This window comes from Macaca mulatta, chromosome 20 (genome assembly GCF_049350105.2).
Source record: "Macaca mulatta isolate MMU2019108-1 chromosome 20, T2T-MMU8v2.0, whole genome shotgun sequence".
NCBI classification, from domain to species: Eukaryota; Metazoa; Chordata; class Mammalia; order Primates; family Cercopithecidae; genus Macaca; species Macaca mulatta.
Genome location: NC_133425.1, coordinates 45,731,094 through 45,748,034, shown reverse-complemented (window position 1 = coordinate 45,748,034; position 16,941 = coordinate 45,731,094). Strand labels below are relative to the sequence as shown.

Genomic DNA, 16,941 nt, shown 5'->3' with positions numbered 1-16,941 from the left:
GGGACCCCGAGAGCCCTCTGAGGTTCATCTGAGGCACTGCTGCATCACCAGGCCTTCCCTAAGCCTTCAGCAAGCGTGGCCACATGCACCGAGGCCTCGTGGGTGGGGCTTTAGGGGAGCTGAAGGAGGAGCAGCATCTGCCTCTGCTCTCCCCTCCCTACCCTCTACCCACTCAGCTGACCCTCGGACTGGACACCCCAGCAGGTGGCCCCGTGCTCTGGCTTCTGGCGGGGAGGGAGCTAAGAGGGCTGTGTCCTGCAGGCTCACGACGGCTAGCCCTGCTCCTGGAACACCATCTGTCTCCAGGTCTACAGCCTATCCTGTCCTCGTCCCCACTCTGTGCCTATCAGTCATCACAGACCCAGGCCCCAGACACAGCACCAGCCCTGCCTCCAGGTCCCCGGCACCTGCCCATCCTGGGAACCGTCCCTGGCCTGCGCCCTCCTCCAATTACTCAGTTTGAGCGTGTGCCAGATGTTTCCTGCTGGGCCCCATCTGGCACATGCTGAGTGAGTTCTGAGTGACTGCAGGGACACGAGGACAGTGACTTTCCTAGAAAGCAGGCAACCTTAGCAGACCTGGATACTAGGGTCCGGCTACCCTGATCTCCTCTCGGACCAGGCACAGGACTGCCCGTGGACCCAGCCTGGCTCTCAGGGATGTAGGGGAAGCCACATTCCCCAGGCTGCTCCACCGGCTGACAGTCCCCTGTGTCTCTGACACTTGGAGTTGGGGAGCTGGGTCTTGCGCCAAGGTGTGACTTGTATGCCTCTGAGAGAGGAGGCCCTGGCTCTTGGAAAGAGCTTACACTTCTGGAATCTTATTGCTGATAGGAGAAAAGGCTGGGACTAGCCCTGCCCAACTCTGCCCAGAGATTAGATGCTCTGGGAAGCTGGCAGCTGCCATGGCCTCCCTTTCCCCATCTGTGCAACAGGGCCATGCCTCCTGGGCCTGCTGGAGAGAGAAGACTGTGTGCAAGAGGCAAGGGACCCTCTGCGGGCTTTATGGTAAGGAAAGGGCCAGCTGTGGCCCGAGCCCAGGGCCCCTGCCTCACATGAGCCTCAACCTCTGGGGCTCCCAGCTGCTGGCTCAGAAGCCATGCAGATCCTGAAGGAAGGTTCCAGGCTAGACAGGCCCTCTGAGTCACTCAGTCCACAATCCCCAGGATGGGACAGTTTTCCAGAGCATCCCTGACCAGTGCAATCCTATAGAAGCTTGGTTACCGCCTGCAACAGGGAGCCCACTTCCAGTCCTCCTAGGATTGAGCTGCTCTGATCGTGAAAATTTCTTTCCGGTGTGAAGTCATAACTTGCCTCCCATCAAGTTCTAGACCATTGATTCTCTGCCCACAGAGACACCTGGAAGGCTCTTAAAAATTCTGGCCAGGCACAGTGGCTCACGCCTGTAATCCCAGCACTTTGAGAGGTCGAGGCAGGCGGATCACAAGGTCAGGAGATCGAGACCATCCTGGCTAACATGGTGAAACCCTGTCTCTACTAAAAACACAAAAAATTAGCCGGGCGAGGTGGCGGGTGCCTGTAGTCCCAGCTACTCAGGAGAGAGAGGCAGGAGAATGGTGTGAACCCGGGAGGTGGAGCTTGCAGTGAGCTGAGATCACGCCACTGCACTCCAGTCCGGGCGACAGATTGAGACTCTGTCTCAAAAAAAAAAAAAATTCTGATGTGGCAGGGCGTGATGGTGCATGCCCGTAATCCTAGCATTTTGGGAGGCTGAGGTGAGTGGATCACTTGAGTGTAGGAATTCAAGACCAGCCTGGACAACATAGCAAAACCCCATCTCAACAAACTACAAAAAAAAATTAGCCTGGGGTTGTAGTGCACACCTGTAGTCTCAGCTACTCGGGAGGCTGAAGTGGGAGTTCACCTGAGCCCAGGTAGGTTGAGGCTGCAGTTAGCCATGATTATGCCATTGCACTTCACCCTAGGTGACAGAGCAAGACTCTGTCTCAAAAACAAAACAAAACAAAACTCTGATGGGTATGGACACGGGCATTGGTGTTTTAAGCTTTCCATGTGATTCCCAAGTACAGCCAGGACAGGGAGCCACCACCTTAAATTACACTTCAGCCTCTATTTAATGGCCACCACTTCCAGGAAACCTGCCCTGATCACCTGAAGCTGGGCTAGGTGCTCCCCAGGCTTCCTGGACCCCACACTTCTCTTCAAACACATACCATGTAGGCCCAAGGCCCCACCCAGGTTCAGGGCCTGGCACTCACCTACTCTCAGGACCATTTGGTCCATTAATGGAAATATTCCTTGCCTGACCTCCCTCCCTGCCTGGCACCTGTCGAGCTCCTCAGCATCCTGGTCCTCGCCTTGGCCCTCATGTCCTTGCACATCTGACCTTGTGCCCTTGTCCACTTCACACCCTGTTCCACGCCCACTGAGCATGTTCACCCCATGGACACACAGGGCTTTCTTTCTACCCCAGGCTTTGTCTATGCTGTTCCCCCTGCTAAGAACACTGTTCCCTTTCCTCCTCAGATGTTTTTTCAAGTATCTCAAACTTTAAGGTGGGCCAGGAGCTCACGCCTGTAATCCCAGCACTTGGGATGCCAAGAGGGGAGGATCACTTGAGGTCAGGAGTTCGAGACCAGCCTGGCCAACATGGCGAAATCCCATTGCTACAAAAAATAAAAATACAAAATACAAAAAATTAGCTAGGCGTGGTGGCGGGTGCCACACTGTAGTCCCAGCTACTCAGGAGGCTGAGGCACGAGAATCACAGCCTGGGAGGTAGAGGCTGCGGTGAGCAGTGATGGCACCACTGCACTCCAGCCTTGATGGCAGAGTGAGACTCCATCTCACAAAAAGAAACAAACAAAACATAAAAGTTTAATGTGTCCATGACTCACTGCAGATCTTGTGAAAAGCAGTTCTGGGTGAGGCTGGGCATTCCACAGTCCTCCTGAGCTACCAGGTGAGTAGAGGCTGCTGGCCTTGCCAGTGAGGATGGAGCCATCTCCTCCTCCTGAGCCCCCATCTGAGCTCCGAAGCCCCAGTAGATCACCCAGTGTGCACTGTCCATCTCCCCACTGGCCTCACACTCGGAGCACAGGATCCTGGCTGCCGTGGCCACCACTCACCCCCACCTTTACCATGGGGTGCTTGTGTTTGCTGACTGGATGCTAAAATTCAGCCACGCCTCCCCATCCCAATCCCAGCAGGGCGCTGGACACAGGACACCCCTGGAGATGCAATGGGCAGGGGAGGGGCCTGGCTTTGCCCAGTGCAGGCCGGCAGGCTCACCTTGGCGATCTGGTCGAACTTGCCAAAGAGCTCGTTCAGCACCACCACCAACTCCTTGGGGGAGCAGTCGCTGGCCAGCCGCGTGAAGCCCACGATGTCCGCATAGAGGATGCTGGGGGTGGGGCGGGATGGGAGGGAGTGTCAGAGCCTGGCTCCTGGACAGCAGCAGCAGGAGCATGGAGGACTGTCTGGAGCCCCAGGAGCCTACCAGGCCTGAGCCCATTCACCCCTGCCCTTCCTCAGCCTCCATAGGGATGGGAGAGTCGTGCCCAGCCATAAAGACAGATTAAAGTTCCAGGGACTTCACATTAAAGCAGAAGGGAGCAAAGTCCAGAACCTGCAGGGGCCCTCAGTCCCCTCCTGGGCCCCATCACTGCAGACAGCTGAAGGGCACTCCTACAGGCAGCCTGGAGCCTTCCCCTTTCCCATCCAATGTTCGCCACAGCACAGACCTTAGAACTCCCTGGTGAGAGGCAGCTCCGTGCTCCCTCAAGCCAACCTCCACACCCAGTGCTTTACAGGCATTGAGTCTTCACACAACCCTTGCAGAACTCCCATTCTACAGACGTACAAACAGGCTCCAGGACATTGAGACTTGCTGGGAAGCCAAGAGCTGGCATCTGCACCAGGTTTCCCTGCTCCAAAGTCCACAAGCTCATGGACCATCCACAGACCAGAGAAAAGGCAGCGGGCCAGCCTTGGATGTAATGCTGGCGCTGCAGGCAGAGGACCCCAGGGGTCTCCCGGGACCCACATTTACACTCAACAGCACCCAGCACCCACATCTACACTTGACAAACTCAGGTCAGTGCATTCAAGTAAAACTTCATGGTTCCCTGAAAATCAGGTGTGTCAGAACTGGGGCACTCTTGGGCACCAAGGCCGGGGGGCTTTACCTCCTTCTGGAGGTCCTGTGCTCCCTTGAGAATCATCGGAAAGGACCCCTTCCTTCACAAAAGCTGTTTGCTCACACAGTTTTACAGTTTTGGGGGGTGCTAGATCTTCCAATACCAATCTGAATTCTCTAATTTAAGAGCTGCTCCTGCCCCTGGGGAAAGAAGTGGGGATTCTGAGGCCCAGGGAGGGCCCTGGATTAATCTGGAACCATGGGGCCCTCTCCCAATCCCTATATGGGCAGGAGTCTGAGCCTCCAGATAGGGCAGGGAGGCCACCTGGGGGCCGGGGGAACGGTGGACCCAGCCCCCGGGATACGCTGTCCACACATCTCACCGCCCACCTGACATTCTGGTGCCTCTTGACGTAGAGGCTGTGGAAGTTGTTGTCGGGCATGCAGCGGCGGTCGCCATGCTCCTTGAGCCGTTCGATGATGGCCAGCTTCATGCCCATGGAGATGTGGGCTGGAAGCACCGATAGCAGCAGGTTCTCCTGGGTGCCGGTGGGCAGACCAGCAGAGGGACCGGCAGAGGACAGGCAAGGTAGCATCAGGGCCCAGACCTGGCCTCCCTGGCCTCCGTCCTCCCTGCCTGCCTGCCTGCCCTGCCCACAATGTCTCCATCTCTGCTCCTGTCCTCCACCAACCCAACTGGGCATCTACCTCCCATGTACCCAGCAGCCCCTGGGACTCAGACTGACTGAGAAAAGGGCTCTTTCAGCTGGGGAGGCTAAGCTGATGCGTGAGCAGCCTGGAGCCACTACGGCCTTCTCTGCCGCCACCTGGGGACGGCGTGCCCAGGACCGAAACCACACAGAGGAAGGCAGAGTCAAGGGTCAGCAGGCTACGGTTACCCTGCTGGAGAACCAGGACTTACCGAGGTGAGACCTGCACAGGTGTCTGTCCATGCACCTCATGCACATGGCGGCATGAGTGTCTCACGTCCAACAGAAAGAGGAAGAGGACAGGGGTGTGCAGGGTGAGGAGTGGGGGCCAGGTCCCACCTGCTGGCGCTTCTCAATGCGCAGCTTCCGGCGGATCTGGATGCACTTCACAGTGTAGGTGAAGAGGTCCCGGGACGCATCCTGCATTTGGTGCTTGTGGAAGGCGCCTGTCAGGTTCCCGCACAGGAAGATGACTGTGTTGGCCAGCAGCTGCGGGTGGACCAGGGTGGGGCTCAGTATGTGGCCTGGCCCCTGCCCTCCCAGGCACCAGACTCCTAGGCAGACTAGTGATGGCACCTCTTCCCATTCCCTGACCCCCAACCCACTGAGAATGTCACTCTTCCTGGGGCAGACAGGGAAACTGAGGCCCAGACAGGAGCTAGTCTCCTAGTGAGTCACTAGGGATGCAAGACCAGGACACCCAGGAAGGCAGAAGAGACCACCTCACAGAGCCCAGGGCCTGAGGGGCTTGAGTGCTAAGGGCAGTCCCAGAGGGCACAGCGCCCAGCTGGCTGTGCAGAGGGCCAGCCTCTGCCCGGAGAGGATGCCAGGCCTGGTCAGGAGGAAACACATCTCTAAACCCCCAATAATTATGAACAGATGGTTCAGTCATTCAACACAAAGACACAAGGCAGTGTCCTGGGATACTCCCCCAAGCCCCGTCAGGACAGGGCCTGAGGTCACGACCCTGAGGGCTGAGCCACAGGGGAGCCCTAGGCCAGCAAAGCAAAGGCCAGAGGGCAGGGCCACGTCTGAGGCCCAGCTTCGGAGCAGACTCGGAGAGGACCCAGCCTTGGAGCGGGCTGTCTACAAACACGGCTGCGGGGCCTTTGGGTCTAACTCACTCAGAGGGGGCCCCCATCTGCCCTTAGACCCAGACCACAAAACCTCCCCAGAGGCCTTAGCCCGTCCCTCACCTGCAGCCCCACCCGGACACTGGGTGTCGTGAAGCCTCCCATCAAAGCGCCGAGCACCAGGAGGTGGGAGGCGGTGGAGACGGCCCCCACAGCGATAGCGCCCCGCATGCTGAAGGGCAGCAGCGTGTACACCACAAAGACGATGAACAGGAAGAAGGGCACCTGTGGATGCAGCCTGGTGAGCCCAGTGCCCCGAGATGCTGCCCCAGGCCCTACGACCCCCAGAAACCTGCACCACACCAGCCCACCCAATTGGTGTCCTTAGGTCGGCTCCCTCGCCCCCCGCCCCGGCGTGGGCAGACATACGAAGGAACAAGAAAAGCCAGAATGTGTTTCTAGGGTGGGCCCGGCCACATGGTCCATGGTTTCCTGTGCTGATCCACTGCCTGTGGCCACCCCAGGTGGGAGGCTCCATGCCTCACGTGATCCAGGGAGCCCCCACCTGGTGCCCCTGCCACGTGGCTCTCGCTCGGCAGGAATGATTACCGGGAGGCTGAGGCACCCTCTCACCAGCTGCCTCCAGCAATGCGTCCCCACGCGACCTCCCTCCACTCCCAGAGCTGCCCCACCAACCCCACCAGCCGGTCCTGCGTCCACCCCTCTGGGAGTGCTGCCCTCTCCCTCCCCTTCAGTCCACATGGTTCCCCTGGGCCTCACCCCACCCCGCCCCAGCCACAGGAGCTGTCACAGGACCCAGGCCCACTGGTCAGAGCGTGCCACTGCTTGGTGACAGTGACCATCCAGGACTGGGCCCGTGACCACAGTCAGGTCAGTGTGGCTCAAGCCTGCAGGTTGAGCTGGTTGAGAAAGGGGCCTCTGTCTCAGCTGAGGTGGGCAGCCTGGAGCCCTGTGGCCTTCTCTGCCCCCACCTGGGGACAGCGTGCCTGGGGCTGAAACTGTCCAGAGGCCCCAGGTCCAGTTATCCCGCTGGAGCCCAGCACTGACCCCTCGGCCTTTCCTGACACAGGAACCAGTTTGTGCCTTTTTGCCTCTTTGAGCTGAAGTTCTGTCATCTCCAACCAAACTGGAGCCACCCAAAAGTGCTGCAGCCCAGCATCCAAAGTGGACACTCTCCCCACCTCAGCCCTGTCAATGCAGAGAACTCACAGGGACAAAACCAGCCTGGGGCCATCCTAGACACACAGCCAAGCGTGGGGCAGGAAGGGCCTGTGGCATGCCCACCAACCACGGGGATGGGAGCTCCCGAGGGCGCAGCCGGCATGGAGTCCAGAGTCCCCGTTACCTGCTCCCACGCACAGGCCGCCTTCGTCCACGCGTTGAACACCAGCACGTAGCCCAGGGCTACCAGGCAGGCCCAGGTGAGCAGCGCCAAGGCCCTGAGCCAGCGCCGCAGGAGACACTCGACATACATCAGCACAGTGAGGGCTGCAAACACTGCCAGCGCCAGGAATGCCATGCCCAGAATGGCCTGGTGTCTGGAGGGGTCCTGGGTAGAGCAAACAGACAGAAATGCCTCAGCGTTTCCCAGTGCAGAGCCACCTCCTTCAGAAAGCCTGCTGGGCTGGCTGCCTCACTTACAGCTTCCTCCACATGAAGGGTGTGGATGAGCCCTCCCACGCCTGGTTCCCGCTCACCTTCTGGCCTTTCTTTGTCACCTCTGCCAAGGCTGCCTCAACCACCCCCTTCCCATCACCTCGGGAACCAGAGCATCACCCACAGTCCCGCCCATGATGCCATCACTCTCCATCCCTGCCTCCTCTCCGGATTCCCACGGTGCTCTGTGCAGAGCCACAAGTCATACCACAAGCACAGGGCAGGACTCGTTCACAGGCAGAGCCCTGGAAAGCTGCCCAAAGAGGACACTGCACCTGGCCCTCAGTGAGTGAGCAGAGGCTGGTGAGGGATACCAGGAAAAGTCATCCCATAGGGGAGGAGCTGGGGCAACGGCACAGAGGTAGGACGGGATGGGCACAGCATCCAGGAGGTCCGTGGGGGCAGAGGCCTGATCTGGGGGCTGGCACACAGTCGCAAGCGTCCTGTGGTTGATAGCCACATGGATCCAGGCTGCACTGGCAGCTGCTGGGTCCTGGCCACTTGACTCATACAAACACTCTGGAGTTTCCGAGTGTTCTTCCAGAACTCTGCTAATCAAATTTACATTCACTAAAAAGAAAATGGGCCGGGCGGCCGGGCGCGGTGGCTCAAGCCTGTAATCCCAGCACTTTGGGAGGCCAAGACGGGCGGATCACGAGGTCAGGAGATCGAGACCATCCTGGCTAATATGGTGAAACCCCGTCTCTACTAAAAATACAAAAAACTAGCCGGGCGAGGTGGTGGGCGCCTGTAGTCCCAGCTACTCGGGAGGCTGAGGCAGGAGAATGGCGTAAACCCGGGAGGCGGAGCTTGCAGTGAGCTGAGATCCGGCTACTGCACTCCAGCCTGGGCGACAAAGCGAGACTCCGTCTCAAAAAAAAAAAAAAAAAAAAAAAAAGAAAATGGGCCGGGCATGGTGGCTCACACCTATAATCCCGGCACTTTGGGAGGCCAAGGCAGGTGGATCAGCTGAGGTCAGGAATTCGAGACCAGCCTGGTCAACATGGCAAAACCCCGTTTTTACTAAAAATACAACAATTAGCCAGGTGTGGTGGCGTGCGCCTGTAATCCCAGCTACTCAGGAAGCTGAGGCAGGAGAATCACTTGAACCCAGGAGGTGGAGGCTGCAGCGAGTTCAAGATGGTGCCATTGCACTCCAGCCTGGACAACAAGAGCGAAACTCTGTCTCAAGAGAAAGGAAAGGAGATGGGAGGGGAGGGGAGATGAAAAATACAGTTCCTCAGTCACATTACCCACTTTTTAAATGCTCAATAGCTGAACACAGCTAGTGGCTGTACCAAGGCAAGTGCCTGGGCCAGAAATGACATGAGTGGTGCCAGCCTGGAGGGCTGTGTTTAAAAGGATTCTGAGGTTGGGCACAGTGGCTCACGCCTGTAATCCCAACACTTTGGGAGGCCAAGGGAGGCTCACTTGAGGCCAGGAGTTCAAGATCAGCCTGGGCAATATAGCGAGGCCATGTCTCTACAAAAAAATAAAAATAAAAATAAAAAATAAAAAATAAAAGGAGGATTCTGAGAACATAGACAGGCTCAGTGTGGAGTGTAGCGATTGATTAATGATGTCTGCATGGGTACAGGAAGTGAGGGCAGTGATACGCAGGCCATCCCCTGACCCAGGTCTTCAGTAGAATCAAATTTCATCATGGAGAAAAATGAGAATAGTTTATTCAGACAAGTTAATGTAATATCTGAAACCACTCCAGACTTCAAAATTGAATTAAAGTTAGAGAGGCTGGGCATGGTCATGCATGCTTGTAATCCCAGCTACTCAGGATGATGAGCCAGGAGGATTACTTGAACCCAGGAGTTCAAGGCCAACCTGGGCAACACAGCAAGGCCCAGTCTCAAAAACATTTTTTTTTTTGATTAGAAACTTGTCTTCTACCAGTCTAAACGTGTTGTAAAAGACATAGCATTGGCCGGGCATGGTGGCTCACATCTATAATCCCAGCACTTTGAGGGGCCGAGGCAGGTGGATCACCTGAGGTCAAGAGTTCAAGACCAGCCTAGCCAACATGGTGAAACCCCATCTCTACCAAAAATACAAAAATTAGCTAGGCATGGTGGCACGCACCTGTCATCCTAGCTACTCAGGAGGCTGAGGCAGGAGAATTGCTTGAGCTCAGGAGACAGAGGTTGCAGTGAGCCGAGATCATGCCACTGCACTCCAGCCTGGGTGACAGAGTGAGACTCTCAAAAAAAAAAAAATATAGCATTTTACAGAAGAGGAAACTGAGGCTAAGAGAAGATGGCAGCTTGGCCAAGGTTGGGGCTGAGATGTGAAGCCCAGCGGCTGCCCTCACTCACCCCCTGGCTGAAGGCGATGACGATGAGGGCCACGCAGGCAGTGGCGGCCACCAGCAGGAGCGTGAGCAGCAGCGGCCCATGCTGGCTGGTGAGCCGGTACTTCTCGTAGAGCGCATCTTGGTCAGGACCCTCCTCGCCCTCGTTGAGGAAGTAGCGCCCCTTGGCCGGCATCTTCCACCCTCGGCCGTTAAGGAGGCCCCAGGGCCTGGAGGGCATCTGTCTGCCAACGCCCTCCCCCGTGGGCCTAGGCCTCTGTCCTCTCCAAGGCAGGCAAGCAGGGCTGGGGAGAGGGCCTCTGAGCCTGCTGCTCCATGGCCAATGAGGGGTCCACACAGCTCTGGCACCAGGCCTCACTCACTGTGCCGCCGGCATCCTCCTGTGCATCCAGACTGGGCTGACTCCACACGCAGTTCCTCAGCTCTGCGGAGATGAAACAGACAGGAGCTTGACCTAATGGGCCAAGTCAGGGGAGGGCTGGCACTGGGGAGAGCAGGGCCCAGGCCTCGCAGCACCAAGTTTGATTTATCCATCTTAACCTTAACCTAACTTTTATGTCCTGTTGTTGTAAAGCTAGTCCCCTGTGTATTCTAGAACTGCACTGTCCAAGATAGTAGCCACTAGCCACATGAGGCTGCTTTTTTTTTTTTTTTTTCAAGACAGGGTCTCATTCTGTTGCCCAGGCTGGAGTGCAGTGGCATGATCATAGCTCACTGCAGCCTCAAACTCCTGGGCTCAAGTGATTCTCCCACCTCAGCCTCCTAAGTAGCTGGGACTACAGGTGTGCACCACCACATCTCCAGCTAATTTTTAAATTTTCTTTTGTAGAGATGGGGTCTCCTCCTGCTGCCCAGGGTGATTTTGAACTCATGGGCTCAAGCTATCCTCCTGCCTCAGCCTCCCAAAGTGCTGGGATTACAGGCATGAGCCACCATGCCCAGCCACTATTTTAAATTAAATTTAAATTAATTTAAAATCAAGTTAGAAATTCAGACCCTCAGTCACACTAGCCACATTTCAAATACTCAACAGCCAGCCAGGCATGGTGGCTCATGCCTGTAATCCCAGCACTTTGAGAGACTGAGGGAGGTGGATCACCTGAGGTCAGCAGTTCGAGACCAGCCTGGCCCACAGGGTAAAACCCCATCTCCACTAAAAATACAAAACTTAGCCAGACATGGTGGTGTGTGCCTGAAATCCCAGCTATTCGGGAAGCTGAGGCAGGAGAATGGCTTGAACCTGGGAGGCAGAGGTTGCAATGAGCTGAGATCGTGCCATTGCATCCAGCCTGGGCAATGGAGTGAGACTCTATCTCAAAAAAAAAACAAAAACAAAAAAAGTCAAATACTCAATGGCCACATGCGACTGGCGGCTGCTGTACTAGACAGCACAGAAAAATAGAGCATGTCTATCATCACAGAAACTTCTACAGGCCAGCTCTGCTCTGCACGTTTCTCTGTTTTGCTTTCACACTAAGGTCTCTGATACATCTTGATTCACTCTGGGTATCGTGTGAGGCAGGGATCAAGGTTCATTTCTTTTTTCCACATAGATATTGAATTATCCCAGTAGTGTTCAGTGAACCAGCAATCCTCTCACTGAATTTCAGTGGAGCCACCTCTCTCATAAGTCAGGTGATCACACAGATGGGGTCTGTTTCCAGGCTCTGCTCTGTCCCCATCGTCCTGGTGTGAACACCACATTCACTTCATTTTCCAGTGAGTCTCATGTCTCCAGGCACTGAGCGTTCCAAGCTGTGATCCTAGGAGCCCTGAGATTTGGGGACATGCATCAGGCCCCTGATGGGAAGGGAAGGTCGGAGGGCATAGACTCAGGCAACCCATGCCTGCTTCAGCCAGAGTAGCCCCCTGCATCTGTGTTACAGTAAGTTTCACATAAAACTCCATTTTCATTTTCTTTCTTTCTGTTTTTTGTTTGTTTGTTTTTTGTTTTCTTTGAGATGGGGTCTCACTCTGTCACCCAGGCTGGAGTGAAGTGGTGTGATCATAGCCTGCTGCAGACTCAACCTCCCCGGACTCAGGCAATCCTCCCACCTCAGCCTCCTGTGTAGCTGGGACCTGAGCCTGGGGAGGCTTAGGCTGCAGTGGGCCATGTATTTTTTGTAGAGATGGGGTTTCGCCATGTTGCCCAAGCTAGTCTTGAACTCCTAGGCTCAAGCAATCTACCCTCCTCAGCCTCCGAAGTGTCAAGATTTCAGGCATGAGCCACTGTACCCCGCAAAAATCTTGTTTATTTGTTTAAATAGCCCACTGACATAAATTTCAGATGTCTGCAAGCCTTGCTTCACAGAAAAGGAAGCTGAGTCTCAGAGAGGGACACAGTGGCCCCTCTGTGACACACTGTGAGCTGACCCCCAGGCTTGCCACGCTCAGCCCATATGGGCTCCTTCTTTCCCCAGCACCATTCATTCCTTAGCATATTCATTGATTCCAAAAAAGCTTGTGAATCACACCTACGCCTGCCAGTCCTTACACCTCCTGTGTGCTAGGCTGGACTCTCTCTCCCCAGTGATCCCCATCAGTCTCCAAAGGAAGGAATATTACCAAAAATGTGCAATCCCTCACACAGCAATGGGGACTTGGGGACAGCTGCCATATTCCCAACAGGACCCTTGCATGAAGGGGCCACCCTGGACCAAGAATCCAGGCCCCCAGTGTCCTCCAGGCCTGCCTTGGATTGGAACCAGAACAGGGCCAGAGGCAGAGGCTGTCTCACGGCAGGGAGGCTGTGAGACATGGGACGGCTCAAGGCAGTCATGGGGCACAAATGGCCAGCCACCAGCGGAAGCTTCAAAGGACAGCTGGTCCAGCGGAGGGAAGGTGGCCAGACGAGCCCCCAGCCCCCAAAGGTAAAAAGCAGAATATCCAGGGTCCCCAAGTCTAAGGGAAGCCCCCCAACCTCAACACCTGCTACTATGAGATCCCAGGGGCCACCTTGATTCCAGGAGCCACCTCGAGCTCTATTTCCTCTGGAAGTTCCTATTCCATCACCACACACCAGGAACAAAATGCAAAAACCACATATTTGGGGGAGGAGGAAGGGGTCATTTGCTGAGGAGCCCTGTCTCCTTCAGTGCCTGGGCAGGTGTCTACAGGCCTTAGCACCTGTTCAACGAGGGGCAACGCTTCTGGGGTGTGGCCCAGAGCTGTCAAGGTGCCCAAAGTGCTCAGACAGGCTGCAAATCTGATTTCTATGTAAAATGATTTTTAAATGTTGGCAGCTGATTTCAAATTTTGCAGTGATTGCAGCCCACTAGTGTACAACCTCTAAATCTAAACTAACCAGTCTATTCCACAAGAGGCATTTACTGTGTGCTAACCATGTACATCCAACCCTGTGCTGCAGGGTTTGCCAAACGAGATACGGTCCCTGCCTGAGACACATTCAATCCAGCCCCCTCCCACCCCAAAATAGCCCTTTGCAGTAATAACAGCAGCAGTTCCTGCCACCCCCGGCACCTGCACACACATTCACTCTCATCTTCACAACCGGCAAAGGCCAAGGTGGCACCACCGTTTCACACATGCAGACCTGAGTCCAGAGAGGCAGAGTGGTTGCCTAAGATCACACAGCTGGAGCTGGCAGATAGAGGGGCTGGGATGCAAACCCGGGTCTGCCAGTTCCCAAACCAGGGCTCCTCAGCCCAGGCTTCCCCACTGACATCCCGGGGGACCGAGCCAGATGCCACAGCACACAAACAGCAACCTTGCCTGCCCCCTGGCCTGCTGCCAAACACCAGTGCACCAGGACGGCCAGACTGAGAAGCTCCAAACACCAGAGGGCTGAGGCCACTCCCCACAGCTGCTCCATCTCCCAGGCAAAGCCCCCAGACCAGAGCTGAGGCGGCCAGACACGTGCGTGAAAGTGCAAGTGTGACTGTGTGTGGACACACCCACTCCAGGCACACAAAGCCAGACTGGGCCACCACGAGGAGAGGGAGGAACCAGCTGAGAGGGTCCCAAGGGCCCGTGGGAACCCAGGCCTGGTAAACACGCCTCTCAAGGAACTCATTAGGCCACTTTCCGGGCAACGGCAGGTAGGGGCAGGTGAACAGGGGAGAGCACGGGCACAAGGACTTCGGCCCATCCAGGGACCTTGGCCAGCTCCTGGAACAAGCCGGGCACCGTGAGGCCTGGGGGGAATGAACTCACTGATCACATCTCCAGAGGGGTCCAAGAACCCACCACCAGTGGCATGTCCCCAGGCCAGCTCCTCCCTAGGAGGAGCTCCCTAGGCACCCCCTGCCTGGGAAGTTTTCAAGGCCTCCTGTCCAATCACCAGTTCTTCCACCAGTCCTCAACTCAGTTGGCAACAGGGAGGGCCTCCCCACAAGGCCCTGGATAAAGGAACTCTTCTGCCATGTCTGAGACACATCCAATGCAGGGCCCCCTGGATTGAATGACCCTGCTGTTAGTGCACACCTGCTTGCTAACAAATGACCCTGTTGTTAGCGTGTATACCTCCACGATGGGGCTCACCACCTCTCAGGGCAGTCTCCTCCATCACTGGGCACTTCTCTGGCCCTGAGGCCTCCCTTAGCTCAAGCCAAGCCCTGCCTCCCTGTCACTCCCTCACCCACACTGCATGGGTCCTGTCTGACTTCCAAAGTCACCAAGAGCAGAAGTATCAAGTCCCCTCTTCCTGAGGAGACTACAGTCCCAGAGGCCCTTACTTATTCTCACCTCATGACCAGCCCAGTGGTACAGCAGGGTAAGCAGCCCCATTTTAAAGAGGAGGGGACTCCCCTGCGGGGAAGGTGTCCAGATGGGAGGAGGGTGTTTCATGCTTCTGCTGTGCAATGTCCCCTCTCCCGACCCTCAGTACCCTGGTTCAGGGGCCACATGACCCTGGTATAGCCAATCAGCAAAGTCCCTCTCAAGCCTCAATGCCACAGGCCTGGGCCGTGAGGGCTGTCTTTGGACTTCTGCTGACCCAGGGAAAGAGGTGTTCTCTTTTGTTGCTGACCTGGCACTGTCAGCAGACACCTGAGCCACCACAAGGAGAGAGCCCGCCTGAAAATGACACCAACATGGAGAACTGGCACAAGACAGGGGCGTGGCAACACCTCCTGGGGCCACAGGAGCCAGCTGTGCCTGAAGCTTATGCAACCTCTAGATATTTAACCACATGGGACAAGCAATGCCTCTTTCAGCTTCAGCTAGTTTGAGCTTCTGTCACTCGCAACCAAGAGTCTCAAAGTCCACACCGGGCTTCTGGACCCAGTTTGTTGCATCTAAAAAGCACCCATGGCCCCTCAATGGGTTCAGAGTCAACTGGAAGGGTCCCAGTCAGCACAGAGATGACAGTGTGACGCTGCAGATACAAGCAGTCCTCCAGAAGGGAGCTGGGGCTTGGAGGGGACAGCCCCGCTTATCCCTCCATCACAGGAGGTCAAGGCTGAATTCACTGAACTATGATCATGCCACTGCACTCCTGCCTGGGTGACAGAGCAGAACCCTGTCTGGAAAAAAAAAAAAAAAGCTGGAATCTAAACATAGGATATCTGGGGTCCCTATCACCCTCATGGTGCTGGCATCCAGAAATCCCATGATATCCCAAAACACCAACCTTTTCCCCACAAACAAGGCCCAGGACAGAGCTATGACCAAGAGGTGGGGAGCTCAGGGGACCCTGTCAAATTACTTCCCTCTGCCTTGCAGGAGCAAGTTCAGGTCAGTGAACTCCAGGAGGGCCTCCTCCTCCAGGAAGCCCTCTGAGCAACCCCTCACACACCCTCTTATCCTGCAACTACGGCAGGACTGTGGTCTCCTCACCAAATACTGGCTGGCTGGGTCCAGGTTCTCCAGCCAGAAGAACTGCTGGAAGCAGAAGACTGGGATTCCATACTGCAACTGCAGGGCCAGGTCCCCGGGTGCTCGGGAACTCCTTCCCCAGTCCAGCTGATCTGGCAGTGTCCCCAGAACAACCACAGCCCTTGTGCAGAGTATGTTCTAGAAACCCCCAGCTTTCACAGATGCAGACAGGACAGCCACTTCCTCACCCAGCCACTGTTGGCAGAAACCACAGACTGGCTTCCTCCGGCCAAGCCTCAGCAGGCTCAGGGCTGCCATGGGGCCCTGGTGGCCTCAAAAAGGGGAAGTGGGGACCTTGGAGTGGGGGGGGCATGGAAGCCTCCAGGGAAGAGGCCTCACTCTGGTCCCTGGGCCCACACCCTGCCTGGGATGCCACGCAGCTGTAGGCAAAAAAAACCTGCATGCTCCATCTTGCCCCCCGCCGGGCCTGTGGGGTCTCAGCTCCCCTGGTAGGCTGAGTCTCAGGCAGATTTTTCATTTGCCAAGGGAGTCTCATGTTAATGCGATCTCTCTCAAGGGACCCTGAGCTCCATGAAGCCAGCAGCTGCTCTGCCCAGTGCAGGCCTGACCCAAAGAGGCCCCCAGGAAACCTCGTGGAACCCAGGGATTCAATTCTGCTGGTATTCAAGGTCCCACACCCCAAGCCCAGCCCTCCCCAGACCCTCCCTGTCCCCAGAGCTCTGCAGCCCCCATGCCCTGCTCTCCCAGGCCCCTCCCCTACCCAAAGGCCTTCCCATTGTGGGTCTAACATCCCAGCCCCCTGCCTCGCCAAACTGTCGTGGTGGGATCTGTGTGTGTGTCCCGCAGCTGATCCTGGCAAATGCCTGTGACATGAATGGCCAAGAAGGTTAGCCAGCCAGAATCCTGCGCCAGGTCCAGGGTAGGGAAGCACGCAGAGTGGCATGGGTGAGGGAGGAGGGCGCCACGGCTGAAGGATGAGGGCAGATGAAGAAAGGGCCTCCCTCAAGATCAGGAAGCACCTGCTGCACCCGCCACACCTGCCTTACCCGCCACAGCACACCTCTCCCAGCTACACTCGGCCTCTGGGAGGATGCCTGCACCCAATCCCAGCTCTGCTACCAATGGCCTGTGAGTGGCAGTTGCCTGCACACTCTGGCCTCAGTTTCCTTATCAGTAAACTGGGGGTGCTGATAGCCAGGTCGTCTGCACAGGTCATGATATCCAAGAGGCCAAGCTTGCAGGA

General features: G+C 56.4%; 1 protein-coding gene across 7 annotated transcripts in view; it reads right to left on the bottom strand.

Annotated features, from left to right (window-relative positions):
• ADCY7 (adenylate cyclase 7) overlaps nt 1–16,941 on the bottom strand; it is a 72,851-nt gene that overhangs the window by 19,795 nt on the left and 36,115 nt on the right. For 6 of the 7 annotated variants that reach the window (XM_015126101.3, XM_077985621.1, XM_015126098.3 and 3 more), the window contains 6 exons: nt 9,907–10,326; nt 7,269–7,472; nt 6,026–6,187; nt 5,169–5,318; nt 4,510–4,658; nt 3,273–3,384 (listed from right to left, as the gene is read on the bottom strand). In XM_015126101.3, the coding sequence (XP_014981587.2) occupies nt 3,273–3,384; nt 4,510–4,658; nt 5,169–5,318; nt 6,026–6,187; nt 7,269–7,472; nt 9,907–10,122 (993 nt within the window). In that variant the 5' untranslated portion in view covers nt 10,123–10,326. Of the gene's footprint in view, nt 1–3,272; nt 3,385–4,509; nt 4,659–5,168; nt 5,319–6,025; nt 6,188–7,268; nt 7,473–9,906; nt 10,327–15,698; nt 15,878–16,941 lie in introns of those variants that run through there. The other variant, XM_015126102.3, reaches the window with a different exon arrangement.